Source organism: Magnusiomyces paraingens (assembly GCF_902498895.1).
Source record: "Magnusiomyces paraingens strain CBS 517.90 genome assembly, contig: contig3, whole genome shotgun sequence".
NCBI lineage: Eukaryota > Fungi > Ascomycota > Dipodascomycetes > Dipodascales > Dipodascaceae > Magnusiomyces > Magnusiomyces paraingens.
The window spans coordinates 2,347,684-2,374,191 of record NW_022474069.1 but is presented as its reverse complement, the minus strand read 5'-3'; the positions used below and the strand labels follow the sequence as shown (position 1 = coordinate 2,374,191).

The 26,508-nt window shown below is 42.6% G+C and overlaps 10 protein-coding genes across 10 annotated transcripts; 4 read left to right on the top strand and 6 right to left on the bottom strand.

Moving 5' to 3' along the window:
- Nucleotides 1-90: 90 nt before the first annotated feature.
- On the bottom strand, nt 91-1,773 carry SAPINGB_P004040 (uncharacterized protein; the record flags this gene model as incomplete). The annotated part of the gene is made up of 1 exon (XM_031998755.1): nt 91-1,773. The coding sequence occupies one exon, from the start codon at nt 1,771-1,773 to the stop codon at nt 91-93; it is 1,683 nt and encodes a 560-aa protein (XP_031854646.1).
- Nucleotides 1,774-2,064: 291 nt separating this feature from the next.
- SAPINGB_P004039 (uncharacterized protein) lies at nt 2,065-4,203 on the top strand (the record flags this gene model as incomplete). The annotated part of the gene is made up of 1 exon (XM_031998754.1): nt 2,065-4,203. The coding sequence occupies one exon, from the start codon at nt 2,065-2,067 to the stop codon at nt 4,201-4,203; it is 2,139 nt and encodes a 712-aa protein (XP_031854645.1).
- A 113-nt stretch (nt 4,204-4,316) lies between these two features.
- SAPINGB_P004038 (uncharacterized protein) lies at nt 4,317-6,560 on the bottom strand (the record flags this gene model as incomplete). The annotated part of the gene is made up of 1 exon (XM_031998753.1): nt 4,317-6,560. One exon carries the CDS (start codon nt 6,558-6,560, stop codon nt 4,317-4,319), a length of 2,244 nt encoding a protein of 747 aa, XP_031854644.1.
- Nucleotides 6,561-6,831: 271 nt separating this feature from the next.
- SAPINGB_P004037 (uncharacterized protein) lies at nt 6,832-8,578 on the top strand (the record flags this gene model as incomplete). Its single annotated transcript, XM_031998752.1, has 2 exons — nt 6,832-6,893; nt 6,946-8,578. The coding sequence occupies 2 exons, from the start codon at nt 6,832-6,834 to the stop codon at nt 8,576-8,578; spliced, it is 1,695 nt and encodes a 564-aa protein (XP_031854643.1).
- A 172-nt stretch (nt 8,579-8,750) lies between these two features.
- Nucleotides 8,751-10,419, bottom strand: SAPINGB_P004036 (mitochondrial 37S ribosomal protein uS4m; the record flags this gene model as incomplete). The annotated part of the gene is made up of 2 exons (XM_031998751.1): nt 8,751-10,313; nt 10,378-10,419. The coding sequence occupies 2 exons, from the start codon at nt 10,417-10,419 to the stop codon at nt 8,751-8,753; spliced, it is 1,605 nt and encodes a 534-aa protein (XP_031854642.1).
- A 338-nt stretch (nt 10,420-10,757) lies between these two features.
- On the bottom strand, nt 10,758-11,208 carry SAPINGB_P004035 (uncharacterized protein; the record flags this gene model as incomplete). The annotated part of the gene is made up of 2 exons (XM_031998750.1): nt 10,758-11,053; nt 11,121-11,208. 2 exons carry the CDS (start codon nt 11,206-11,208, stop codon nt 10,758-10,760), a joined length of 384 nt encoding a protein of 127 aa, XP_031854641.1.
- Nucleotides 11,209-11,318: 110 nt separating this feature from the next.
- SAPINGB_P004034 (uncharacterized protein) lies at nt 11,319-13,934 on the bottom strand (the record flags this gene model as incomplete). The annotated part of the gene is made up of 1 exon (XM_031998749.1): nt 11,319-13,934. The coding sequence occupies one exon, from the start codon at nt 13,932-13,934 to the stop codon at nt 11,319-11,321; it is 2,616 nt and encodes an 871-aa protein (XP_031854640.1).
- Nucleotides 13,935-14,378: 444 nt separating this feature from the next.
- Nucleotides 14,379-15,494, top strand: SAPINGB_P004033 (uncharacterized protein; the record flags this gene model as incomplete). Its single annotated transcript, XM_031998748.1, has 3 exons — nt 14,379-14,612; nt 14,757-14,894; nt 14,943-15,494. The coding sequence occupies 3 exons, from the start codon at nt 14,379-14,381 to the stop codon at nt 15,492-15,494; spliced, it is 924 nt and encodes a 307-aa protein (XP_031854639.1).
- A 1,934-nt stretch (nt 15,495-17,428) lies between these two features.
- SAPINGB_P004032 (uncharacterized protein) lies at nt 17,429-21,304 on the bottom strand (the record flags this gene model as incomplete). The annotated part of the gene is made up of 1 exon (XM_031998747.1): nt 17,429-21,304. One exon carries the CDS (start codon nt 21,302-21,304, stop codon nt 17,429-17,431), a length of 3,876 nt encoding a protein of 1,291 aa, XP_031854638.1.
- Nucleotides 21,305-23,442: 2,138 nt separating this feature from the next.
- Nucleotides 23,443-25,245, top strand: SAPINGB_P004031 (uncharacterized protein; the record flags this gene model as incomplete). The annotated part of the gene is made up of 1 exon (XM_031998746.1): nt 23,443-25,245. The coding sequence occupies one exon, from the start codon at nt 23,443-23,445 to the stop codon at nt 25,243-25,245; it is 1,803 nt and encodes a 600-aa protein (XP_031854637.1).
- Nucleotides 25,246-26,508: the final 1,263 nt, after the last annotated feature.

The window sequence follows — 26,508 nt, the reverse complement described above, 5'->3', positions numbered from 1 at the left end:
CAAAATTTTGTAACGATTTATAATGAAAAATTAAAATTAAGGATCTATATATTAAGCTGCTTCTGTTGCAACTGCTGCTACTGCTGCTGCTTATTCTTCTTGTTCAGTCTTTACCTGTTTAGAAGCAGGCTCTGCACCATTTTCTTCTTTGGTCTTGCGCTTGCGACCACGAGCCCCACCTGCTGCATCCACATCCGTTGGGAACACCCGAGTGCCGCATAGCAAGTACCCGCCTCCACCACGCGATGTCATGAGCGGATGCATTCTGCCTGGTAGAGTCTGATATCTTCGGACTCGGGTCTCGATAATTGTTGGGGCCAACACACGTAAATCTTTTTGTAAAATGTGGGCGGTAGGTACCAAGGTCTCTTTAAATGGAGAGTAAGCCACGAGTGGAGCAGCACCACGAAGACGATCAACGAGTTGAGGCATAAGCTCTGGTAGATCAAGATCTGTAGTAACTAAAACAGCATCAAGACCAGGAGCTTCATCAATCAATGTACGTGCAGTGGCAAAGTCAGCGTGTCGCTTTGCTCTGCGGAAATACTGGGCGCGCTGATGGGGTTTCATGGCGGCAAGTTCTTCAGCAGTACGTTCAACAAATCGGTAAGGATAGTTCTCTGTAGGAACACCATCTGCAGACTGAACTGGCTGAGAAATTTGTACAGGCTCTGTAATCTCACCATTTCCTAAGGCTTCTTCCATAATGCACAAATCGTGTTCCTCAGGATGTAGAAAGTCGAGCCAGTTGATGGTACGCACGCGCGACTCAATCCATGCCTCAGAAGCCTTAATATACTTAAGTGCATCCAAACTTGTATGCTCATTGGCGTGTGCTAATACAATGGTACCCTGGCCGGCCATACGTTCAAGCATAGCGTAAACTAGCAGTCCACTAGCATCGTCAACCACCAGGTACTTACCACCGGGTTTAACGTTAGCCATAGACATCATAAGGGCAAGTGATTCTTCTGACATATCACGTACACGGCCATAAGGATCCTTTTCCAAGTACACTTGTAAAAGCTGAGCTGCTCCCAAAGGTTCTGTTGCAAATCGTCGAAGAAACTTTTGCTCCTTACGCTTGATGTATTTTTCCTGTGAAAATGTAGTCTTCTTGTCAAATGACGTGTGTGCCGCAATCATTTTCTGAATCACCTCACGTCCAGAGTCCACACTCGTCCGCTTTAATGCTTCAATTTCTGCCATACTTAGCTTCATTGCATCAGGGTCATATACCAGATCCTTGTTATTTTCTTCTGGCATCATTTCGTCTGTCTTTGCTTGTTCTTCCGTATTGTCTAATGCAGGCACAATTCTCAGTTGTGGTCTAGGTCCTCTGACATCCACTTGTTCCTCTTCAGCCTCTTCAGCACGTTGTTTATTTGTTTTCCTTTCACCCTTCTTGGCCCGTCGGTTCTTCACCAGCCCCTTTTCCTCGGGACCTGTCCCGAAGATCTCATACGTCAGTCCAAACGGGTGCCCCAGAATATCATCCACCCAAAACGAACCAAACTTTCCCAGATTCACACTAATCCCTGGAATCATCTTTACTATCCGTAATGTATCTGACGGTAGCCGAATCAAAATGTAAGTGTTGGGGGTAATCACCGTTTGTTCAAATGGATTAAAATTCGGGTCCAGCTCTTCAGCAGGGATCTTGACTCGTAGTTTTGTGGTATCTTCAGTCAAAGTAGTAGCCTCTGAAACAGGCTTAACATCCAGAACCTCAGCCACAGGCTCAGGGTTCTTGGGCAATTCGTTGTTTGTCATAGTTTGTCAAGTGTTTGTTTGAAAAGATTCACTTGATTATTGGAAATCTTTTTTTGTTGGAGATTTGAAAAGAAGGAAACGAAAAAAAAAAAAAAAATTTTACTGTGAGGGTTAGGGTTTTATTTTTTTTTTTTTTATGGCTGATTTGAAATTTTTTTTTTTTCAGCCTCACAGCTTAAAATTTTGGTGATTAAAAAAAATTTTTTTTTCTTCTGTCATTAAAGAAAGAAAAAAAACTTTCAGCAAATCTCTTGAAAAAAAAAAACTCCCCTACATAACAGACGACTAAAAATGGGCAGAAGATCAAAGACTAAACAACCTCCTCCACCTTCGTTTGACGAGTTTGTCAAGGACAAGGAGAGCTCAACTTCTGGATCCAATATCCGCAGTAAAAAGCGACGTGCCGAGACCAAGAAGGAAGAAAAAAATAACACCAAGAAGCCTAAAAAGCGTGAAGCAACAGCCGATAGTGAAGATGAAAAGCCAGCAAAGAAGCTGAAAGCACAGAACGGAAAGACTTCCGAGACTTCAACTGACAAGAAAAAGGCTAAGAAGGAGATTAAGGCCATTGAAGCGACACGAAAGAGTCTGTTTGACAAGAGCGATGACGAAGACGAAGAAGAGCTGGAGGATGATGAGTTTGATGAGGATGCCCTCAATAACGCCTCTGATGTCGATGAGGAAGCTGCCATTGGAGACGAATTTTACGATTCTGACGAAGAACGCAACCGACCTAAACCCATGTTCTCTGACGATGAGGATGAGGGTGAGGGTGCAGCCGATCTTGAGGCTCTCAATGAAAAGGCCATCTCGCAGGCCTTTGCCGGATCCTCTGATGAGGAAAACAGCGAAGACGAAATCTTTGCTTCTTCCGATGAAGAGGGTGAAGAAGATGAAGAAGATAATGAGCGTACCGAAAACCCTCGTGCGCAAATTCTGCCAAAGTCTGTTGATGGTGAGGCCCAGGACTTCCCTCAAGACTTGAACATGATCCGTACCCGAATTCTGGAAATCGTCAAGGTCTTGGAGTCCTTTAAGGAACTTGCAGAGGAAGGCCGCTCGCGTGCAGAGTATGTCGAACAACTGCTTTCCGATATTTCCTCATACTATGGCTACACCCGGTTCCTTGCAGAAAAGCTCTTCAACCTCTTTTCACCTGCAGAGGCCATTGAGTTCTTTGAAGCAAACGAAGTCCCCAGACCCGTCACCATCCGTGCAAACACCCTACGCACTCGTCGCCGTGATCTGGCCCAGGCACTTGTCAACCGCGGTGTCAACCTGCAACCCATTGGCAAATGGAACAAGGTTGGTCTCCAAATCTTCGATACACAGGTCCCCATTGGTGCTACCCCAGAGTATCTCGCTGGTCACTACATCTTGCAAGCTGCTTCTTCCTTCTTACCCGTCATGGCCCTGGACCCCCAGGAAAATGAGCGTGTCCTGGATATGGCTGCGGCCCCTGGTGGAAAAACAACTTACATCTCTGCCCTCATGAAAAACACAGGTTGCGTGTTTGCCAACGATTCTAACAAGGAGCGTACTAAGGCTCTAGTTGCAAACATCCACCGTTTGGGCTGCACAAACACCATTGTCACAAACTATGATGCGCGCGAGTTCCCCAGAGTGATTGGCGGCTTTAACCGTATTCTTCTTGATGCTCCTTGCTCCGGTACCGGTGTCATTTCTAAGGACCCTCAAGTCAAGACCTCGCGTACAGAGCTCGACTTTATCCAACTCCCCTATCTCCAAAAACAACTGCTTCTTTCGGCCATTGACTCAGTCGATGCTAGCGGACCCGAGGGCAGCGCTGTGATTGTATACTCCACCTGTAGTGTCATGGTGGATGAGAATGAGAGCGTTGTTGACTATGCTCTTCGCAAACGTCCCAATGTCAAGCTTGTTGATACTGGTCTTGAGATTGGTAAGGAAGGTTTCACCTCTTTCCGCGGCAAGAAGTTCCATCCATCTGTTTCGCTGACGCGCAGATACTATCCTCACACTTACAACGTCGACGGGTTCTACGTCGCCAAGTTTGTCAAGACCGGAGCCAGTGTTCACGATAAGTCCAAGGCTGGTGCCAAGGAGAAGGAAGATGCTGCTCGTGCCGAAGCTGCTGAGGAGGGCCACATTATCCACAATGACTTTGCCGTGTTCAATGATGATGCGGATAAGCAATACATTGACAAGGCTCGTAGGGATAGACTTAAAAAGAAGGGCATGGATCCTAAGTTTGATCCTAAGAAGGCCAAGGAAGCCAGTAACAAGGAGGCTCCTAAGAAGGCTGAGAAGGAGGAAGCTCCTAAGAAGACCAAGAAGGAAGAGGCACCCAAGCCTGAAAAGGTGGAAAAGAAGGAAAAGAAGGAGCCCAAAGTGGAGAAGCAGGAAGCTCCCAAGGCCAAAGCCAAAACTACCAAAAAGTCCAAGAAATAAATAACCAAAAGGTATAAATAATATAATAATAATAAAATACATTAGAATCGTTTTTTGTTTGTTTTTTGTTTGTTTGTTTTTTTGACTTATATTGCCTATATAGATAATATCTTTTAAAAAAACTCATTGCCAAACCCGTGTTCAAAAACATAGTGTGGACCCATCTCAAGGTACTGTTCTCGCGTGAAAAACACCTTGGACCGGTCTGCAGTCGTTGCAAAAAGTGCCATCCCCCGCCACGCGTCAAGCATCGGGTCCCGGGCCCGTCGTACCTTGAGTGGTGCACCAGTGGGCAACACGCACTGGAGATCAGTCTGCAAGCGTTCGTCAAAATTTTTAAAATGTGCCTGCCCTCCAGTCAGGAAAATATCCTGAAGCACCAGTGTACTTGCCTCTCTTTCCCGGGTCTCTGAGTCCAATCGCCGCAGAAGTAAGTCATCCACAATCTCAGTGACGCTGGCTTGGTCTACGCCAGCAATCGAGGGCTGAAACAGCACCTCAGGAACCCGGATTCGCTCAACATTCAGTACCACACGGTGCTGTTGCTCTATCGAATCTGGATCAAACGCCCGTGGGCCATGCAGAAATAGATGCACCACACTCTTGCGCCAATCCAATTCTGCCTCCCGCGTATCTTCGGCTGTAAAGTTCGGATCGTGCTCCAGCAACAACGCCTCCAATCTTTTGATCTCCTTTTGCTTCCCTTCCTCTTCCTCTCCACTACTATCGTTGCCCAAATCCTGGTATACTGCCCAGTCATTGTCGTCTGCTCCAAAGTTGTCGTCCGCATCGTCGTCTTGTGCTCCTCCGCCTCGCCGCCGTTTGGATCGCCCGCTATCGCTCATCAACGCTGCAATGTTCTTCATTCTGTTTTGCGAGGCTAGCGACTTGCGGTCCTGAAGCTGAGCTTTAAGTCGTTGTTTTTCCTTAATAGAATCAACAAGCTTTCCTCTTTCTTCTCGGTGATGTGCAATCCATCCATCTAAGTCTCGCTCGCGCCATTCCGCGTTCTTGAGCTCTTCTTCCGCCTGGCGCTCAAGCTCTCGTTGTTTCTCTTCCTTGGCTCGCATCCGTGCATCATAATTGGCCTTGAGAAGTCGTTGTTTGCGCTTCTCTTTAATTTGTTCTGCATCAAGCTGGTCGTCTGGTATGTCCAACAACGGGAAGCTCGGTGGTTCCGCCGGTGTATCATCCTCACCAACATCTTCTTTCCGTGCCTTTCTAATAGCTCTTTGAAGATCATTCATCACTCTGGTCAGCGCTGCTTGGTCCTTAAACCCTTCGCGGTCTAAAATTTTCTTTGTGTCCTTTTTCGGGGCCTCGTCAACGCGTGTCTGTAACTGCCGGTAGTACTCCAAGTTGTTTTCCTTTTCAACAAGCTTTTCCAGTCGCATTTTGGCTGCTTGTTCTTGCAACCTCCGGCCACTTTCCTTCCGCCGTTCTTCAATCTGCCGCAGCTCCTCGGCTGTCTTTTCTGGCGCAACATTCTCCGTAAAGGGGGCCTGAACCACCCGCTCACGGTTCTCAAGACCATCATACTTTAAAAAATCCGCAAGCTCCTGCGCATAGTTCTTAGAAACATAGCAGTAATCACGAACAAGGCACATGGCTTGTGGCTGGGTAATCTTAGTTGGGAAATAGGGGTATTTCAAGTTGAGCAGATTCTGCATGTACGTAGCTGATTGTCGGCCTCCCCAGTTGATTCGTTTAGCTAGTGGGAGCATTCCCTTGCCCTTGAGTACCGGGATAACATGTGTAGATTCGTGTGCTGATGAAATGACAACACCGTTAGAGCCGCCATTGTAGTGGTATGAAAACAATGAGTCAATACCATAAGTTAATGATTGAACATTGTAAGCCTCGAAAAAAAGCTCATTGAAATTTTTGCGTTGGGCAGCCGGACATCCCAGCATTTCTGTCATCACTACTGGGTTATCAACCCGGCCTTCAGACTTGACTCCCAGACGCGAGAATGTGTAGTCCAAGATAAGCTCAACTCCGTCCCAGTTCGACACAAACGCGCCGTCAAACGGCGACCTCATACCGGACCGGCTATTGGTGTCGTAGTATGCATTTTGTCCAATCAGTGAGTACGACCGATTCACCTTGCGGTCCCTATACTTGGAATATATGGTGGGGAAAATGGACGCGGGACCTTCCTGTGTGGCATAGCCCGCACGCGTCTGATACGTGCCCATATCAATAAGAATGGGGAGACCAGACTCCCAAACACCATCGGTAGAGGCTTCAACTGGTGAATCATCTGAAGAAGGGTCTCTGAAGGAGTATATGTGAGTTGGAGGGACACCGGTATCCTTCGTTTCTTCTTTGACTAAATGTGGATCAGGTTCTGGCATGGTTGGGATGTTGGTTTTGGTTTTGGTTTTGGGAATGAGAATGAGAATGGGCTGTGGTGGTGTGAAATTTAAAGGTCAAAAATTTAAACGGGCAAACACATACAAAACTCATTTAGCTTCTGTAACTTATCATAACCAAAATTTCCCAAAATGCCAGGTCAGTTGTTCCAGCCTCTAATATTTATTTCCCTTCGAAAACATCGCCATCTTTTTCTAAACCACTATCCACCACCAACTCCTCCTTAATCTTCACCGTAGAAATCCCCTCACCATGAGTGACAACGCCACTGCACCAAACGTCCCAGGTTATAACATCCTGACCCTCATCAAGCGGTACGCATTGTCTTCTTCAATTGCATAGTTTTGTTTCTAACTTCCATGCTAGTCTTGAGGCCGCCACCTCGCGTCTTGAAGATCTCACTGTCTACCAGGCCGACTCTCTCAAGGCAATTGCCGATAGCGCCCGCAAGGCCTCTATTGAGAGCCCTGATTCACAGACCGCAAAGGAAATCCCAGATGCCGGTGCTGCCGGTGCTACTGCCGCCAGTTCTGGTGCTATTAATAGCACCTCCCCTGCTGCTGCTGCTGCTGCTGCTGCTGCTGCTGCGGCTCCCGAGCCCCCCAAGGAGGTTGTTGAGCCGGACTCCCCCTCCATTGTCGCTTTTGACGAGTTTTCTAAGGAGTTTGTTGCCCCTTACACTGCTGCCAGTAAGTCTATTGGCGAGCTTGTTGAGAAGCAGGCCCAAAACGTTGAAGCTGCCATCACTGCTACCCGCAGCTTTTTGCAAATCGTCTCTAAATCTAAGAAACCCGCTCTTGATAACCCGACCCTGGCCGAGCAGTATGCCACCATTATCAAGCCCTTGACCGATGCTGTCAACATTAAGGACTCTAAGGAAGCGCGTATTTCTAAACTGTCGAACCACCTCGCCACCGTGGCTGACGGTGCTTCGGCCTTTTCGTGGTTTTCTGTCGATAAGCCCGCCCCCTTCATCGGCGAGTTTAAGGATTCCGCCCAGTTTTTTGCCAACAAGGTGCTTAAGGAGTATCGCGGTACCGACCAGCAACATGTCGACTGGGTCCAGTCGTTCCTTAAGATGCTGACAGGTCTTCAGGCCTATGTCAAGCAGTATCACACCACGGGCCCTGCTTGGAACAGTAGTGGCGTAGATATTGCCGAGGCAGTGGCCTCCAAAAAGAGCGCACCTGCTCCTGCTGCCCCGACAGCTGCTCCAGCTGCTCCGGCTCCCCCTGCTGCTGGTGGCCCACCACCTCCTCCCCCCCCTCCTCCTCCTGAGTTCTTCCTGGAAGATTCCTCATCTGAGTCTTCTGCACCTGCTTCTTCCGGCGGCATGTCTGCTGTGTTTGCCGATCTTAACCGCGGCGATATGGTGACCAAGGGTCTCAAGAAGGTCGATAAGAGTCAAATGACCCACAAGAATCCGGAGCTGCGCAAGCAGTCTAGCGGTTCTATCCACAAGCCTGCTCCTCCCAAAAAGCCAGCTTCCCTGTCAACCCACAAGAACACCGAGACTAAGAAGCCCGCACGAAAGACTCTTGAGGACGGCAAATGGTACATTGAGAACTTTGAAAATGAGTCCAGTATCATCATCGAGGCTGAAATTTCTCAGTCTATCTTCATTGACCGCTGCGTCAACTCCACCATTCAGATCAAGGGAAAGGCCAATGCCATCACAGTCAATTCGTCTACCGGTGTCGGCGTGCTTGCTGAATCTCTTGTTTCTGGTGTCGATTTTATCAAGTGCAAGAAGTTTGGTTTCCAAACAACAGGTGTTATCCCCACCATCTCGGTCGACCAGTCCGACTCTGGTAACATCTACTTGTCCAAGGAGTCTCTAGGCATTGAGATTTACACCTCGCAGTCTACATCGCTCAACATTGATGTTCCCAAGGAAGAAGAGGGTGATTTTGATGAGGTCCCTGTTCCTGAGCAGTTTCTCCATAAGATTGGCCCTAATGGCAAGCTTGTTTCTTCTATTGTTGAACACTCTGGTTAAAAATAAAAATGATTATAGGTGTGAGAAAACAGTATATACATCCAATATTATTTACAAAGACTTATATTCTAGATGTTCAAGACCTCAGCTTGAGGATTTTAGAAAAATTTTTTAGTATTTTTCAATTTTTTTTTTTTTTTTCAATTTTTTTTTTTAAAATCAGTTGGTGAGTTTAAAACTTTCTTCTTCTGGTAGCATAGAACATGTAAGCACGCTCATGCATGTCAAGAGGGAAGGGAGAGATGACTTCGGAGTGACCGGGTCTTGCAACGGGGTCTCTGAGGTAGACGGCGTGGCAGGTCTCGAAGCAAACCTCAAGGTGATGAGGGAGAATGGCAAAGGGAGACAGGAAAGGTCTAGGAGCCCAAGGACTGAAGTAAGGCTTTTCCTGGTTCTGGAGACCGTAATGGCCACCAGATTGCCAAGGAAGTCTGATGGGGAGCACCGAGTTGGGGTCCTCCTTGATAGCTTCGTAGTCAATGAGCTCGAGCTCAGAACCAAGACGCTTGGTCCACTCAGGGTCGTAGGGCTCATCCTTGTTGATATCATTGGGGTCAATGAGCTGCTTCTTGGCGGCAACCTCGATCTGCTCGCTACGGATGCGCGAGATTTCAAGCAGCAGCTTCTTTACATCTTTGAACTTCTCAGGGCGCTCAGAAGCAGCGACCTGGGTGCCATCCTCACGGAGGGGAGGGAAGTACTTTTTGACAACAGCATCAACCTTGGACTCGTCAGCAGGGGCGACCTCCTCGGCAGGAGCAGATGCAGTAGTAGTGGTGGGTTCAGGTGTAGAAGGAGCGGCGGATTCAGTAGAAGCAGGAGTAGCTTCTTCCTCCTTATGAGCAGATTCTATCGGCTTCTCGGCTTCTTTTGCTGGTTCTTGTGAGTCGGTCTTTTCAGTCTCTTCAGCCTTAGGGATAAAGGCACGCTTGCCAGTGATGATTTGCATGATGGAAAGAGATTTGTTCTGGACGTCAGAGCCGTAGAGTAATGGGAGGGTGCCGAATTTATCAAAGTAAGGCTCCTGGAGAAGAATGGACTTCAAGATGGTGGCAGGAGTCAAGGCGTTAATGTCCTGGTTCATTTTCTTGAGAATAGTTGTGTTCTTTTCGGCAACGCGGGCCTGGCGCGATTGCAGGTAACGCTTGAAGTAAACTGGGTGTCTGCGTCTCCATCTCTGCTTGGCGTGCCACATATACTTGGGGAACTTTTTGCACTTTCGGAGGTACTTGTTGTAGCGGCGAATCATGCTGTTGGTAACATCGACAGACTGCTTAAGAGAAGGCTTAGAGCGACCAAGGGCTTGCAACACACGGTCAGGGTCAACAGAAAAGACGTCGCCAGGGGAAAGCTTGTAGCCGGCATGCTTCATGGTGACGCCATTAACTTTGACCTTGCCGTAACGAATGAACTGAGAAGCCTGGCGAGGAGAGGCAGCAAACATGGCACGGAAAACAGCCTGGTCGAGACGCTTCTCGAGGACGGCATATGCCTGCAGAGCAAAAGGCGTAACAGGAGCTGTTTTGCCGTCGGCCTGCGACTGGAGAGGAGCAACAGCGTTGAACTTGCCGTCGAAGGTGTTGCGGAACTGTGTCTCAGTAAGCTTTTCACCGTGGTAGGCACGGGTCTCGGCCTTAGCACTCCACTTCTGCTGGTAAAGAGTACCGCGACGAATGGTCTTGCGCCATGTGAGAATATTGTAAAGGTTGAATTTGTTGAAAGACGCTCTGATGCGCTAAAGAAGGAAAAAAAAACAAAAGTTAGATGAGATTCAAGTTATAAAGAGCTCTATAATGTACCTTTCTCTGGAGAGAAAACAGAAGGTGCTGACGCTTCGGCATTGTTCCTCAGTGTCGTTGTCGTCAACGGCTTAAAGATCAAATCTTAAGGGTGGGAAGGTAAAGTAGCGGAAAACTTTTGGCGGCTTTGGCGGTGATTGGGCGGAACCAGTGAAAAATTTTTAGCTAACAATCCGCTCAGCCAAAATAAACATGTAACAAATAGAAATCAGTGGGGTGTAATAACTGTCATTCTCATATTTACTCATAGTCAGTACCAGAGTTACGGGGTTTCATTAAAGTTTACTGGGGAGATCTGGAGGCCAATAGACAAGGACAAATCAATAAAAATAGGGGTTTTTTTTTTAAAAAAAAAATTTAAATATATTTTCAAATTACATTTAGTTAATCTTGAGAAGTTCAACCTCAAAAGTGAGGTTAGCGTTCTCAGGAATCACAGGAGGGAACCCACGGGCGCCGTAGCCGTAATCAGGAGTGATCTTAAGAACGGCCTTTTCACCAACGCTAAGCTTAGGAATACCCTCGTCCCAGCCACGAATCAACTGGCCAACACCAATGACAGCCTGGAAGGGAGCACCACGAGTGCGAGAAGAGTCAAAGGTGGAACCATTGTCAAGAGTGCCAGTGTAGTGGATGGTGATGTGGTCGCCAGGCTTGGGGAAGTTGACGCCATCGCCTTACATAAAAAGTTAGTCGTCTAAAGTCGCCAAAACAAGAATTCTTTAAAAAAAAAAATTACATACCTGGAGCAAGAGATTGAATAGTAACACCCATTTTGCGGATAGTAGAATGGAAAGATCTGGTTTGTTGTCTGAGAGTTCTGGAAAGCATTGGTAAAATGGTGGTGGTGACCAAGAAAAAAAAATTTATAAAATCTTAAATTTCCCTATGAAAAAAAAAATAAAGTCCTCCACTAGCTAGCTTTAACACATCACGTTTTATTACGGATACTGGCCTTTGGCTGGCCCAACAATACTCCCAGTAGGAATGGTCAATCTGGGTTTGGCTGCAGCGTCCAGGCCAGAGCTCGCCACTGTGTTACCCCACCATACCAGCTTTTTGTCGTGATATTGAACCGAAAAGAAAATGATGATGGCCGACAATGCCACCCCAGTCGTCAAAGACGCGGAAAGTACATAGTTGTACTTCTCCCACCACAATTGATACCGGGTTCTCAGGTAATAGTTAAACAGTACAGCAAAGTAAAGCCCTCCTGTAAAGTAACTCAAATTATAAGGTGCATATCCAAGCATGCCACCTAGAATCAAGGTCGGGTGCACATATCTTGTGTATCGTGGGAACCGGCGCCGCAAAAACGCAATTGGAAACGGTAGCAACCCTCCTATCAAAAAACACCACCGCAAAACTGGATACAATCCGTCAAAGATTCGTCTGGGCCCAATTACACCCCAAAAAACCGATGCCGAAAAGAAACTGTTGGCCACAGGACATGTAAACCGTTGAGGTTGCTCGGGTGTACAAAACTGGTCAACGTTTGATAATTGCCAATTGACCACACCAACAGCTACAAGAACCTGGAAAATCGTTGCTGTGACTTGGCCACGGAACATGGCTCGAGGTGGTAGCTTTGCGTAATGTCCCATTTTAAGGTCTGTCAAATAATTTTGAGCTTGCCCATCAATGTTATACCCATATGCCTTGAGAATGTTGATGGCTGTACCATTTCCTGGAATTGCGTACCCAATGATAAGCTCTACCAAAATATCAAGGCCAAATGCAAACCCAGTGAGAGCATAAACAAGTGTTATAGGAACCAGGAATACAATATTGAGCCCCATTGCAAAGAAAATACCCCATACTGGCGTATGGGTTGGATACCCCTTTACCATTCCAATACCCATGCCTAATGCTGCCAACAACAAAATCAAAAACCACCAGTCAGGAACCTCCTTATATTTTGACATCATTTGGCTGTGAACATCCTTGTAGCTAGCATAGTTTGATCTCTTGGGATTTTTCAATGTTTCCAATATTTCTTGGCCACTTTTTTTAATGGTTTCCCAATCAGTTATGAAACAGTATATGATTGCAAATGGATAGAGCGTGAAATTAGCACCATGAACAACCAGATTTGCTGCAGTGAAGAATGGTGGCGAATATTCTTGGTATTTAGAAACATCAAGTAGACCATTGGTCAAAACTTTACGTACATCGTATACACTACCATCATTTGCAAAAACTCGATTGGAATTAATGGGGAAAAAAGCTGTCCACTTATAATTTGTCCAAAAAAGAGCAGGAATCAAGACACACCCGGAAATTATAACACCAATATATTGGCTTACAAAGGCGTAAAATGGAAGCATAAGCGGATTATTGTAGTTGATGACAGTCCAATCAAATGTGGGAATAGGATTTATACCCAAGCCTGAAAGGGAACCAGTAATTGTGGCCAAGTTGTAATTATTAGGAGCAATCCATGTCATCCAAGAAAAAGTACTCAGAGCTGTAAAAAGATAATTTGGAACCCAAAAATACAAGAATGAAATAGCAAAAGTAATTAAGAAAAACTGATACCGACTAAGAGACCATCCATGGATGCGTTTTTTGGGCTCTTTAGATGCCAATGCTCTATTGAGAGCCAGCATGGGCAACATGGTAGGACAAACAGTGCGCACAGGGTATACAATAAGACGGCGCATAATACCTGCAAATCCAAATCCCATAAACTGGGTTGAAAAAACCAGTAGAAATTGGTATCCAGCACTAGCCCATGTGTTGTTATAGAAAAGTGGAAGTTTCTCTGCAATGATATTGAGATTGGCAGCATAAGCCCCTCGAACAGTGCAATTCACCAACACTGTCGTGAACATTTGTTCTTTGTAAGACCAAGGGCCTGGGTTAAGAGAGAACCTGCGTCCTCGTATAATTACACCCCAGTCAGGTAAAGTATACTGAAGCAATCTACCACATGGCATGATGATTATTTGAAGAACACCAGCAGCAATGGCAATGCTGGGCTGGCGTGGGCCAAAAAACTGATTAACGCCAGTACCAACAACGGCCCACACAAGACCCAGCAAATATGCACGGGGTGTATCACAAGGCTCCTCAGTATCATCAAATGGGACAGTGACAGCTCGTACTTCTGGGTATGGAGAATACCAGTAAATCAATGTAGCCTCAATCTTGGCTTCACGAATAAACCCTTCCTCGTCTCCATTTATGGCTGCTGGTCCATAATTGACCAAGTTTTCAATTTTATCCATAACAGTTTGTGGGAAATTAAGATCGTCATCGTGATGTTTAATAGTTTCTCTCAAAATCTCAATAGCTTCATTAGAACTCATTTCCATGTACTTATTGTACAAGAACTCGGCAACTGGGTCATTGTCAGACGAGTCTGGGTCTTGGCCAAACCGTATCAAAATGTCAGTGTTTTGAAAGCTTTCAATGACCTCTGATTTTTTGGAATTGGATGTGTTTGTAATAACAGGATTTGAATAACCATCTGAAAAAGAAGACGACATTGTTCCTTCTTGTAATAGGCTATCTTGTTCTCGTGGATCCACGCTAGTGCTTTTTCCAGAACTCATTTCATAGATACCTCTTAATAATGACTGCGAACTACCCGTTTTTATATATTTTTTTCTCATTGTTGGTAATTATTTATTTGATGAAAGAAGATATTGAGACTTCTCAATGATCAACAACTTAATTTCTTAATTAAATAGACTTGATTCCCCTCTGTTTACAAAAAAACCTAAAAAATTTTCTTAAAGTTTTGGAGCATTAAAGTTCAACTGAGACTCTGCTTAAAATATTTTTGATTGGTACATAATTATCAAATGTTCATATAATAAACGTTTGATTTTAAAAAAAATCATAAAATACTGAAAGAGGGGGTGTTCTATCGGTTTGATAGTACAGTGGGTCCCTATAAAGTAACGATGTGCAAACCCCACTTTTGCTACAACATCATATTTTTTACTTTCTAAGCGACAACCACTTCATCTTGAATTCCTATTTTCTCAACACCAATGACTCCAGTGACTTCCAGGTTTGAACATGGTCCTCTTAAGAGATCCAAAATTTATATGAAGTACGAATTGGGAATTTCCCAGCGGCGTATCGCTTTTGAGGAGGGAGTGCCACTAGGGTCTGTTTCTGGCATCATTCGACGCTACCATAAACAAAAAAATGCCTCCAGTTGTGCAAGGTCAGGACGACCACCAAAGCTTTCCGATAGGGATAAAAGGGCCATTTTCAGAGTCGTTAGGAAATATCCTTTCATTAAAACACAAGATCTTATTGTTGCCGTTGGTTTAAATGTCTCTGAACCTACTATTTTATAATGGCTCAAGCGTGAGGGCATCCATCATCAACGCGCCCTCCGACGGCCATTACTAACTCCACAGATAGCGGAAAAACGCCTCAAATTTGGGAGAATGTATAAAGATGAGCCAGAAAGCTTTTGGAAGCGTTGGATTTTAAGTGATGAGTCTACAATTGCTCGTGGTGATGGTGAAAAGCAGGAGTGGATTTTTTGCCCAAAAGTATGTTTTATTGACATCACTATTTCTTCATCTATTAACAAAGAACAGGGACAGCGATTAGATATTCAATATGTACAACCAAAAGGCAAACCCTCACGTCATTCTCAAATGTTCTGGGGTGCTATATCCTTTTCTTCTCGATCGTCTTTATGGTCGCTTCATGGAGACCCTGAATCTGCTCGCGGAGGTGTTACTAGCCGCTGTATTCTCGAATGCCTCCAAGACCAACTTCCAAAAATTGCAAGGCCAGGTTCTATATTTGCTCAAGATAACGCACCTACACATAAAGCTCGAATAGTTCAGAATTGGCTGCGTGAGTGGGCCGGACAGAATGGGGTTACTTTAGTGGACTGGCCGCCTTATTCACCTGATCTTAATCCAATTGAGAATATATGGAAACTGCTTAAGGAAAAGATCTGTAAAAGATTTCCAGAACTATCACTATTACCAAAGAATAATCAATCATTAAATATGTTACGCGATGCAGCTGTGGAAGTCTGGGAGGATTTCCATCAGGACCTCATAAATAAGCTAGTCTTATCAATCCCCCGAAGACTTCAAGCTGTAGTAGACGCAAACGGCTGGTATACGAAATATTAAACAAGTATATATATCCCTAAAGAATAAGGAACCTATATCTCAAGTTACGTACTAATTGAATTAAATTTGATAAAGAAATCTGTCTTGAAAGTAATGTGGTGAAGAAAATTTTTTTTGGTGATGTGGGTGTATAATCGACACTTTTTTTTGGTCATTGTAATATTCATGTTTTTTTTTTATAATGAATCATAAAAAAAAATAACAAATTGAATATTAAAAGTAAACAAATAATAACAAAATCTTCATTTGAGAAAGGCAAAAAATTAAAATTGTGAATTATAATGAGTGTCAGATATCGTTTTTTTTTAATAAACAAACAAGTCAATATTGTATTTATGAATTTTTTTGAAAAGTAGCAAATTATTTTTTGTATTGTCATGATTTCTTTTTAGGATAAAGATTTTTTCAACATCTCTTTTTTTTTTTTTTTTTTTTTTTGAATCCGCTCATTCTATTCACCTCATTAAAAATCTTGTATATAAGATTTTTCATTTCAAACAACAATAATTAATTAAAGAATTAGTTCTTGCAAAATAGAATCAACAAAATTTCAATGCAACTGTTTTCTCTAGAGCTATTCTCTTTATCAATGAATACTCAAAAATATTTTTTGTGAAAAAAGCACAAAGCTGAATGATTTGAAGTTAATTAATATATTATATTTACTAATCAATCTGTTGTTATCTTATCTTTAAAATCCTTTTATTTCTTTATATATCAATATTTTCTTTAAAGTGAAGCAGCAAAGCAGGTAAATCTTGTCATAAAAAAGATGCCCACAATGTCATTTGGAAAATACTAATGAGGCCATAAGAGTTGTGATTTTTTAATTTGGAACTTTTATTTTAAGAAATTTCTATAAAGATATGAATTTTGGTACGATTCTAAAGAAACAACTTCAATTGGCATATCAAATGTTTCCGTAACTGTGCCCTGGCCGAGCGAATTGATCTCTGTAACACCCATAAAATAAACACCCCCACATTAAACTTTTTTTTTTTTTTTAAATATTTTAGTTCACACTTTGGCTTATTGCTCACAGTTCAATTTCCAAAATAATCAAAAATTATAAAAAAAAACCATTTCTAAACTATTAAAATAATATGGTTATCTACGTTCATATTAATCAGTCTTGAAAAACAAATTATTGAGTAGTCTCGGCAATTGTTGAATACGAATGAACTAAGGTGATAATATTTTCGCTTAATATTTGAATAGTTCATAATTATTTGTGTAATATTTATTTATTAGACAATTGCCAATATGATCAATTTAGCACATCTGATTACGATTATCTTCACATGGTTTTTAATTTTCAAGTCTAGTAAACCCGTAAAAATAATGGTCATTCCCATAACAATCTTTTTACGAAAAACTCATTTTTAGCAACATTAAAAGTTTAGAAATTAATTTTTGGGGATTTACGATATTTTTACAGCAAACTGACATTAATCTTGTAGAGCAACATGTTGGTTATATTTTTTTTGGCGCGCAATATCCAGTAGCTTGGATTATTGAACGTGCAAATTAGGGTCATGGGAAGACAGATAGATAGGCTGTCTACAATACCCAATGTACGTCACATAGCAAAAAAAAAAAAAAAAAAAAAATTGAATATTCTAAAGGTCACAAAAAAAAAACCCTGGTTATCGGTACGTGGATCCATCCTGGCCAAACTAAATAACTTTCTACAGGGAACATCGGCTTTTCCGTGATGAGGCTGTAAAGGGTTATAGTTCAGGATTTTGCAATGCCTTGTGAAATGTATATTTAGTCTCATTTTTAGGTGTACATAGCTCCAACATAGTTATTTTAGCAGTAGGCATTTTTTTTATAATGAGCTTGCTCTATAAACCAGGCCTTTTCCAAACAACTTTGATATATATATATATATATATATATTTTACATCAACATTAATCATTTACTTCATCATTTAGCACCGCACAAACAGCTTATTATTCTCGGCTTTAAATCCATTACATCCCGGTGTCATTGGAACAAAGCGTTTATAGTTAACGTCATAGACTCTTAGCTGCGGTAATTCCAAGTACCCATCGGCTGTCAGTGTCTTTTCCGCTCCCTTATTTTGAGCAGACCCCGAGGTAATTGAAGCTCCACGTCCCAGTGGATGCATAATATATTCAATGCCACGGCGCGAAAAGGGTAGCATGCGGACCGTAAGCTGTTTGGGTCCCGTGTATGCAAAGTTCTCGCTGGAACCCATCATTACACTGTAGGTGAGCATATGCGCCGTTGAATTTTCAATGTAGTACCGGAGCTTCAGTGTCCGGCGCATCATAATATCACCAGAATCATCGCTCTGGGCCTCCTTATTGTGTTTGCGGTTGTGCGCAAGAATGGCACGGGCCTGGCGCATCGTCACAATGACGCGCGGCTCAATCAGTGGCATTGTGAGTTTGAGGAATGGCGCCTTATACTCATTCACCGGCCCATCCTCAACTTCTTCTTGTCCATCCTTGAAAATCTTTCGACGCCAGAAAATAGATATAAAAGCTTGAGCCTCTATAGCTCGGATCTCAGTTTCCTGGGACTTCCGGTAAGAGTCAATGATGTAAGATATTTTGTGGCTTTCATCGTGGTGGAGTACGAGCGGCTGACTATTATAGCTACTGCTGCTGCCGCCGCATCCGCTGCTCTTAATCACATCAAGTCCGGCCTCCGCACTCGTACTCAGTTTAATTTCCGAACGCAACACCTCAGCACAGGCCTTAACTTTGCTTTCATTACCCAATTGGCAAATGATGGAACTCTTAAGCTCCCAGCGCTTGTGGATTTGCGGGAATAGGAAAAGATTGCCTTCGACATCGGGGTTGAATAAGTTAGGCCAAACGTCTGGGTGTACGCGTGGTGAAAACTCAGAATAGATTGAAAATGGTCGCACCACATTAAGAAGATGGACCACAACGTCCTTTATGACAACAGTACTACTTTCGGAGTCCTCAGCACCCTTAGGGTAATATGAGACGAAAAACTGGAGATTGATGGACTTTGCAGAAGAATCCGTGTTGGGGATATTGATGGCAAGATCATAAAGTTCAGAGTGGCCAGGTGAAATCTCATAATCGGTTATAATATCTTCCTTGTCATTGATGGCAGCGGGTAATTGGCCCTCTTTACGCACCCAGCTGACAGGAGCAACATCACCTTTATCTGTGGTGGCTTTGGCTTGTATTGTGGCAATGACACTCTCCTTTTCTGCACTGGCAATGTTAACCACACGAACAAGGCTTTCACCAACAGCCACAGGGTTGCTCGTATCTAAAGTGACGGAAATAAGAGACGGGCGAGGAAGCAACCGTGCACGGTGAGGGACTGTGTTGCGGATATGTGTAGGAACAAGTGAAGAGTCATCTTGCCCATACCAGGTGACCACACCAGAGTTTTCTTGCTCTGGAGTCAAAGTAACAGTGAGAGAAACATTTCCAGAAGATGACTGAAGCTGGACATCTGCAATCTTGGAGTCGCCAAGGTTTTTAGGGATTTGAGAAATTTGAAAAACGCGCTTTTCTCCGCGATTGAAAGTAAGATTGGCTTCAGTTTCCAAAACATTGTCCTCTTTGCTACCTGCAAGCTTGAGCTCAGTAGGCGGAATCACAACTACTGAATTTTTCTTCAATGAGTCATTGTGTCGCACAATAAGAGATCCTAGACCCCCGCTCAGTGCGATACTAAAACGCTGCAGGGTGCAAAAATCGTCTGGCCACGATATAGGAATGGAACATGTAAGAGTGACCTGAGTTGTGACTGGTAACCCAAGAAAGCACTCAGGTGTGGGAAATACCGCTGAGGATTTGAAGCATGAGAGAAATGGCGAAGTTTTGATTGTTTGGGACTCGCCTTCTTCTTGAGTAATGCGAAGAGTTAATGGGGTTTCAACAGCCTTAACAGCATCTTTAACATTGTGATTATTGTCAAGAGCACCGAGCTCCAATTCCATAAGAAGTAACTCTGAAGGATCGTGTAGATGTAGATCTGCAGCTTTAGCTGCAGAAATGGCGCTTTGTAAAACAATTTGCAAGAGGGGGCCCCAACTGTCACGACGGTAAATTTTGGCAGCATCTCGAAAATGGCCCAGCGCATCTTTAGAATCACCAAGGCGCATACACGCTTCGCCCATTAGGTGTGCAGCAGATGAAACGCTGCGCGTGTTTGGAAATTTCCCACAAGTGAAGTCCTTTGCAGCAAAGCCTAGCAGCTTGCGTGCAGTAAAAGTAAGCTCCTGTGGGTCATATTCCGCAAAATATGGGTCCTTTGTTGGCAGTTTATTATGGCCATCGCAGTGGCTGGTAATTTCAAGAAGATTCTGTGCCGCGCCAAGGTACCAGTACCCACTTCGCGGAAGATTGTCTCCAGGCACCATGATGTCAAAGTTGATGGCAAGCGGACTCTCATACGAAATTAAAGTGCCTTGGGTTAAATCAATAAGGTTTGCAATGAGAGTGTCGAGAGAAGCGCGCCAGTGAAGAATGGATGGTGCGCTGGTGATCATAGTGAAATCCTTTTCTGCAATAATGGTGGAGACAGAAGACGCGTGAAGAATATATTTTTTGTGTGCATGGTTCCCCTGGCCAAGATAAAAGTATAGCTTTGTAATTTTATAAGCGATAAGATCAAGAAATTGGCGAATTTGTGACCATCGAAGAGGCGATGTTTCTGTAAGAGGGTGTAGAGTTTCAAAAAGCTCGAGGGCCGATTCATAAGTTGTTTCGTAGAACTTAATTGCAGGTTCAATTTCCTGGCGGAACTCTGCAAGAGCCGCAAGTTTGTAGTTGTAACGAACATCCCAGCCGGCATGGGAGAGTGGGGAGATTGTGAGGCCTGTATCAGTGTCTCCTGTGAGGACAACTTTGTTTTTAGAGCGTTTTTTGCGGATACGCTTGGCTATTGAGGTGTAAAAATCAAGACTGTAAGAATAAGCAAGTTGACAGATGGATTCTCCCAAAGTTTCAAGCTCAATTCCAGTGCTAGGAGGAAGAAAGAAAAGGCCTGTGCGGGCTGCAAGGCCAGTGTTTTTGCGAAGATAGTAAATGCGGTCATTAAGGCTGGCGTCATCTGAAGGCAAGACAGAAGATACAATAATGGCAACAAGTTTAATATTTCTGCTGGCAAGCTGGTTTTTGAGATCGATAAGTTTTTTAGTGAGAATGGTATCTGCGGCCTGTTGGTCATCCTTATTAGAAGAAGATGTATCTAAGAGGTGAATGCTGATGAATGTTGCTGGGAGCAGGTGGAGGTATTTTTGTGGCCAGCGCTCATTAAGGAGGCCATCTGGATAAAGCTCAGAAGCAGGGTTAAGGGGGGAAAGAATTGAATGTGTAGTTGTCGAAAAAGAAGATGAAGAGGATGATGATGGTGGGGGTGGTAGTTCACGTTCCGAGTCAATGCTGGGTTTAATGGAAGATGATGGAGAAGGGGATGAAGATTCTGGTGGTAAGAGTTTAAAGTCTGTACGGTCATTGACAAACTGGATATTCAGCAGGTATGGAATTGCACGTTTAGATGCGTCGACAGAGGCTGGAATCCAAATAGCTGGTGGATGAGCTTTGTTTGAGAACTTCCAAAAGAGTTCTGGCATGACGATGGAGGGGTCAGTGCACCCCACTGTGGACTCGGCTGCCTGGAGTAGAGAGTGGTTTGCTATAGATGAAATATCATCAGGGACAGTAGTAGTGTAATTATTCCATGTATATTTTTGAGCCTCAGGATTATTTAAAGGGATTTGAAGGCCAGATACGATGACCAGTGGAGTATGATGCCGCAGGGCATCTATGGGGTATCCAGCAGTCATTTGTGCGTTTATGTGTGGTAGGGTTGAAATAGAGAGATTAAATGGTGATGTGGGATTAAGAGGTGGTTTAAAGATTGGTCACGTGCGTTCATTGTAATTGTAATGTCATTATTTAATCATGTGATATATTACTTTATATTATGTAATGCTTTTTTTTTTTTTTTTTTTTTGAAATATTGTTATGGACGTTAAATTTACGCCACATGTTGCCGTACGTACGCTGCACCGTTGGGAAAATATTAAATCCTGGGGAAATCATAGTCACACAGAGCTGCGGCTTAAAATCAATTTTCAATTTACTGCATGAAAAATAATTGGATATCCTGAAAAGATACAAGCTTTTCAAAGAAAAAAAAAAAAAAAATTTCAAATAAAAGAAAAGAAAAGAAAAGAAAATTGTGGCTGGCTATTTGGGATAAGATAGTATTTTATCGCATATCCTATTTGAAAAAAATTTTTTTTCGTTAATAGGATGGAGGTAACTCTACTACAGATTTTTTCTACCAATGTTCATATAATATAAACGTAAATACCTCAAGCCACAGCCTTGAGATGCACGAGCAATGAGATAATGCAAGAAGAGTACCATTAGTCTGTAAAGGAAACTGGAAGAAAATGTGGATAGTTATTTAGGTGCAAAAAAAAAAAAAAAAAAAAAAAAAGGGCTTCGTTTGAAATGCCCACCCAATGGTAGAACAAGAACGCAAAAGTAAGAAAAAAGAGGGCAGATTAAAATGATCAAAGATAGTATATACTAAAGAGAGAGAGAGAGAGAGAGAGAGAGAGAGAGAGAGAGAGAAAGAAAGGGAAAGGGAAAGAGAAAAGACAAAATAAAATAAAAAAAATAAAAAGTTATTAGTTTACGAGATCAGCCGCTGACAATGGCGTCAAAATGCTAGGCAGGGTTTTAGAGGGATGATCATTCTTTGGAAAAAATTCCAAATTACCAAGCGGAACTATCCACAAGCCATATATTGGAAAAGAAATGGCGAAGCAGCAGTTGCCGCTGCCATGACTTTTAAGGATATTTTAAGATTAGCAAAACAAAAGAAGTTGCTTATAGAAAAAAAAAAAAAAAGTGTAGTAGCATGGCAATTGTTTTTTTTTTTTTTATTTGTTTATAAATAATTATTTTAAGAAGAATGGACTTTAAAATGTGAGAGTTGCTGAGAAAATCTTACCAATCCTCAAGCCCGATTTCTTCTCACACACACACACTCTCTCTCTCTCCAAAAAAAAAAAAAAAAAAAAAAAAAAAGCCACACTATTGTCACGTGAGTTCCAGCCACAAAACCAGCCGCATATTATTAGGTTTTCGGAGGGCGCCTCTACCTTTTTTTTTACATTTCTCTTAATTATAGATCACGTGATGTGGCGGGTCTTTGTAGTTCCTGCTGCTAGGAATGGTCGTCGTTTCTGTCGGGGCGAGCGCATAAGAGGAGGAGAAGAAGAAGGAGAAGGAGAAGGAGAAGGAGGAAAGACAAGTGTGTGATAATATAATAATAATATTATTATTATAATAATAATATTATTCCCTTCGTTTTATTTAATTTTTTAATTTTTTAATTTTTTAATTTTTTAATTTTTTAATTTTTTATTTTTTAATTTAATTATTTTTTTTTGATATGCGGGACACATCGTGGCGCAACTACACGTGACCCAAAAGCCACAAAAATACATCCCTACATACATTCTCACTGCACCTTTAAAAAAAAAAAAACAAAAACTACCATCGGACTTTGGCTGACTGGTTGGCTGACTGGCTTACTGACTGGCTGGGGAAGGAATGGGCGCGCCTCAGACACTCAAAAACGTCCCTCGCCGCTGCCAATTGCTGGCGTCATTTCGTGTGCCAAACATGACATCTAAGAGGCAGGTAACACACCCGGGCTCACTGGGCTATCAAATAAATACGCGGCGCTTTCCTCTGAAAAAAAAAAAAAACAAAAAAAAAAAATTTTTTTATTCTTTAATGAAAAAAAAAAAAAAAAAAAACATCCAGCATAAAAAAAAAAAAAAACTTGTCAAAAGGCTCGTCACTGCCCAAAAAATTAAATAAAAAAGGTCTCTTCTTGTCAATAATCTAATCATCTCCAAGTTGTAATAGTCCCCAAAAAAAAAAAAATATACACCCAAAAATGAGCCAGCTGTCCGACCCGATCATCGACCCGGTACCTGAAGACCCCGCACCGACTTCTATTCCCTCTCCAGCCACGGTTCCAGGTCCTGCGCCTTTGGCCAAAAAGTTCCAGTGTCCTCACTGTGCACAGGCTTTTACTCGTCACCATAATCTTAAGTCGCATTTGCTTATTCATTCCCAGGAAAAAAAGTTTGTTTGCGACGCTTGCTCATCAAAGTTTCGCCGTATTCACGATCTTAAGCGCCACCTTAAACTTCATACAGGCGAACGGCCATATCTTTGCCAAAAATGCGGTCGTAGGTTTGCACGCGGCGACGCGCTTATTCGCCACACAAAAGCCTCAGGAACTTGTTCGCTTGCTTTTGTTTCGGGTGTAGCCACTGCGAACAACAACAACAACAACAGTAGTACTGCTACTGGTGCTCCATCTACTCAACCGGGCGAGACGAGTCAACAACATCAACAACAACAACAGCCTTTGGCTGCGGGTTCCTCCAGTTTCTCTGGAACTGTGACTCCTGCAAACAAGAACTCGGCTACCGGAGCCCCTCAAAAACGACTGTCTAACGTAGCTATGCTGCTTCAAGACGACACACCGAGACCTGCCAAACAGGGTACCACAGACTATCGCTTTGCCACCGTTGAGTATGGACCTCAGCGCAAAAAGTCCAAGTCTGTTTCTGGTGCTGCTACTCTACCAACACCATCTATTACTAGTACCCAACAATCAACCCACACTCAGCAGCAGCAACAACAACAACAACAACAGCAGCAGCAACAACCATTACTCATTCAGCCCAGTCCAGAGCTCGTTCACAAACATGCAAGAACCGCTATTGCTGACATTACCAACCCACCATCTCCACCTCCACCACAATCAAATAGATCTTTTATGTTGATATCCTCGTTGGCTTCCAATTCATCTAAGCCAAGCGAACCTGCATCTGTTGACCGTCGTCGAAGTGAACCTAGTGCGAAATCCCCAACCCCGATATCAGTTCCTGTAACACGACACCCAAGTCCTAAAGATGGGAACAATCAAGTGTCTTTGCCTCCGATTGCTTCTGCGCAAACAAACTCTTCACGCATGCGTTCTGTATCTCTCTCCCCTTTGAATGGACCTACCAGCATTGCAAATCTTGTTGACCAGGAGACTTCTGGAGCACCTTCTACTTCTTCATCTGGTAGCTCAAGCAGTTGCGCAAGTAGTGCATCGAGTTCACCTTCTCTTTCATCTATCATGAACCCTCCTCTTAATCCTAAGTCTTTGGAGTCCTCTTCTGCTGGCTCGGAAAAGGCAGCTGCAGGCAGCACCTCCACAGTAGGATCCGAGGGGTCTTCTTCATCTTTACGCTCGAAAACTTCCAAGTCTACACCTGATTCTCCCTTGCCAGATATTAATAAAGCACAACCTCGCTCTCACGGCATCAGCAATCTCAATAATGGCAACTATACTAGCCAACCATCCTATCCTTCATCTGCCCCTTTCCATTTATCACAGCTTCAGTCACTGCCATTACCGGCCACACTTCAAGCAACTTCTATATCATCTGCATCTAAACCGCAACAAGCTCCTCCAACGTCTTCTACTTCTTCCCCCACAACATCTTCGCCTTCTTTGTTAACAGCTACAGCACCTTTGAGACCTCCTCCACACAAACAGGGTCTACCAACTACTACAGATCCCTGGGCCATTGTACGCATGCTTGAAAGTCGTGTTCGAGCCTTAGAGGAGCGTCTTAATAGTGCGGAAGGTCGTGTATTGTTTCTTGAAGGCCAAGTGGGTGCCATCCGCCAGTAAATTCTTTACTGAAGTCCATTTTTTCCACCTGTATTATAGTCTCTATTCTTTTTTTTTTTTAATGAAATTAATGACCTTTGTTCTATGCCATAAAAAATAACTGGCCAGGAACACATTCTCTTGAACTTGAAAAAACCTTTAAAATCTTTTAAAATTTTTTAAAATCTTTTAAAATCTTTCTTCTTTTTTTTTTTTACCGAGGATTAGTCATCTTGCAAAACTAGCCTGGTATTTTAATTTGGAACTTCAAAAAAAAAAAAAAAAATTAGTAGACCAAAACATGATTTCATTGTGGCTTGATGTGAATTACATAATTACGGAACGTAGCAGAAAAAATCTTTTTTGGAGCTCCGAAATACAGAAGAAGAAGAAGAAGAAGAAAAACCGCCCAAAAAGAACGAAAGTATGGCTTATTTGGTTAAATTTTAATTAAAGAAGATATTCGGTATCCGAATCTCAAATCATTAAGTAATGAAAAGAAATAGAATATCCAAACTTCTTACTCAATGGCCCATAATTTATCTTAGTGTTTCACCACTAATGGTGACTTTGGTGTTAATTTAAAGAGTTATTATCCCATTTTTTTTTTTAATGCTTTCTCTTTATACAGTTTTTTTTTTTTTTTTTTTTTTTTTTTTTTCAAACAAGGCTTTTTTTTTAATATTAAAATAAAATAATATTAAGGCGCAGGGGTGTGTGTGTGTGTATGTGAAGGGAATATGTCAAATATTTAGAAGGTGGCTAGAATGGCGAAATAGAATTCATGTAGAAACATCATTCCCCGTGATTTAGGAAGAAAGAGAGATAGATGGTTTAAACAAACATGTGGCACAACACAATGCATAGCTCAGGTTGATTAAATTGAGGCAAGATGACGATAGAACTGACCTAGTTGTGAAAAGGATAAAATCAATCAAGCCACTACACTAAAGAAAGAAATAAAAAAGAATCTGTTTTTGAAACATTGCACATGAAAAAATGCTTATGACGTTTGTGATTCTGTCATTGAATTTCAAACGGCTTTTTCTTGTAAATAATAAAAAAAAAATAAATAAATAAATATATATATATAAAAGAAGAAAAATACTTTGTTTGACAATGTTTTTTTTTTGTCTGAATCTTAATAAAGAAAAAAAAAATTCAAAACCAAAATTTTTTAAAAGTAAACTTGTTATCTCTGCGTCATTTTTATGATATTATGATGATATTCACATTATATATATATAAATATATAAAGAAACCTTAAAACAACAAAATCAGCTC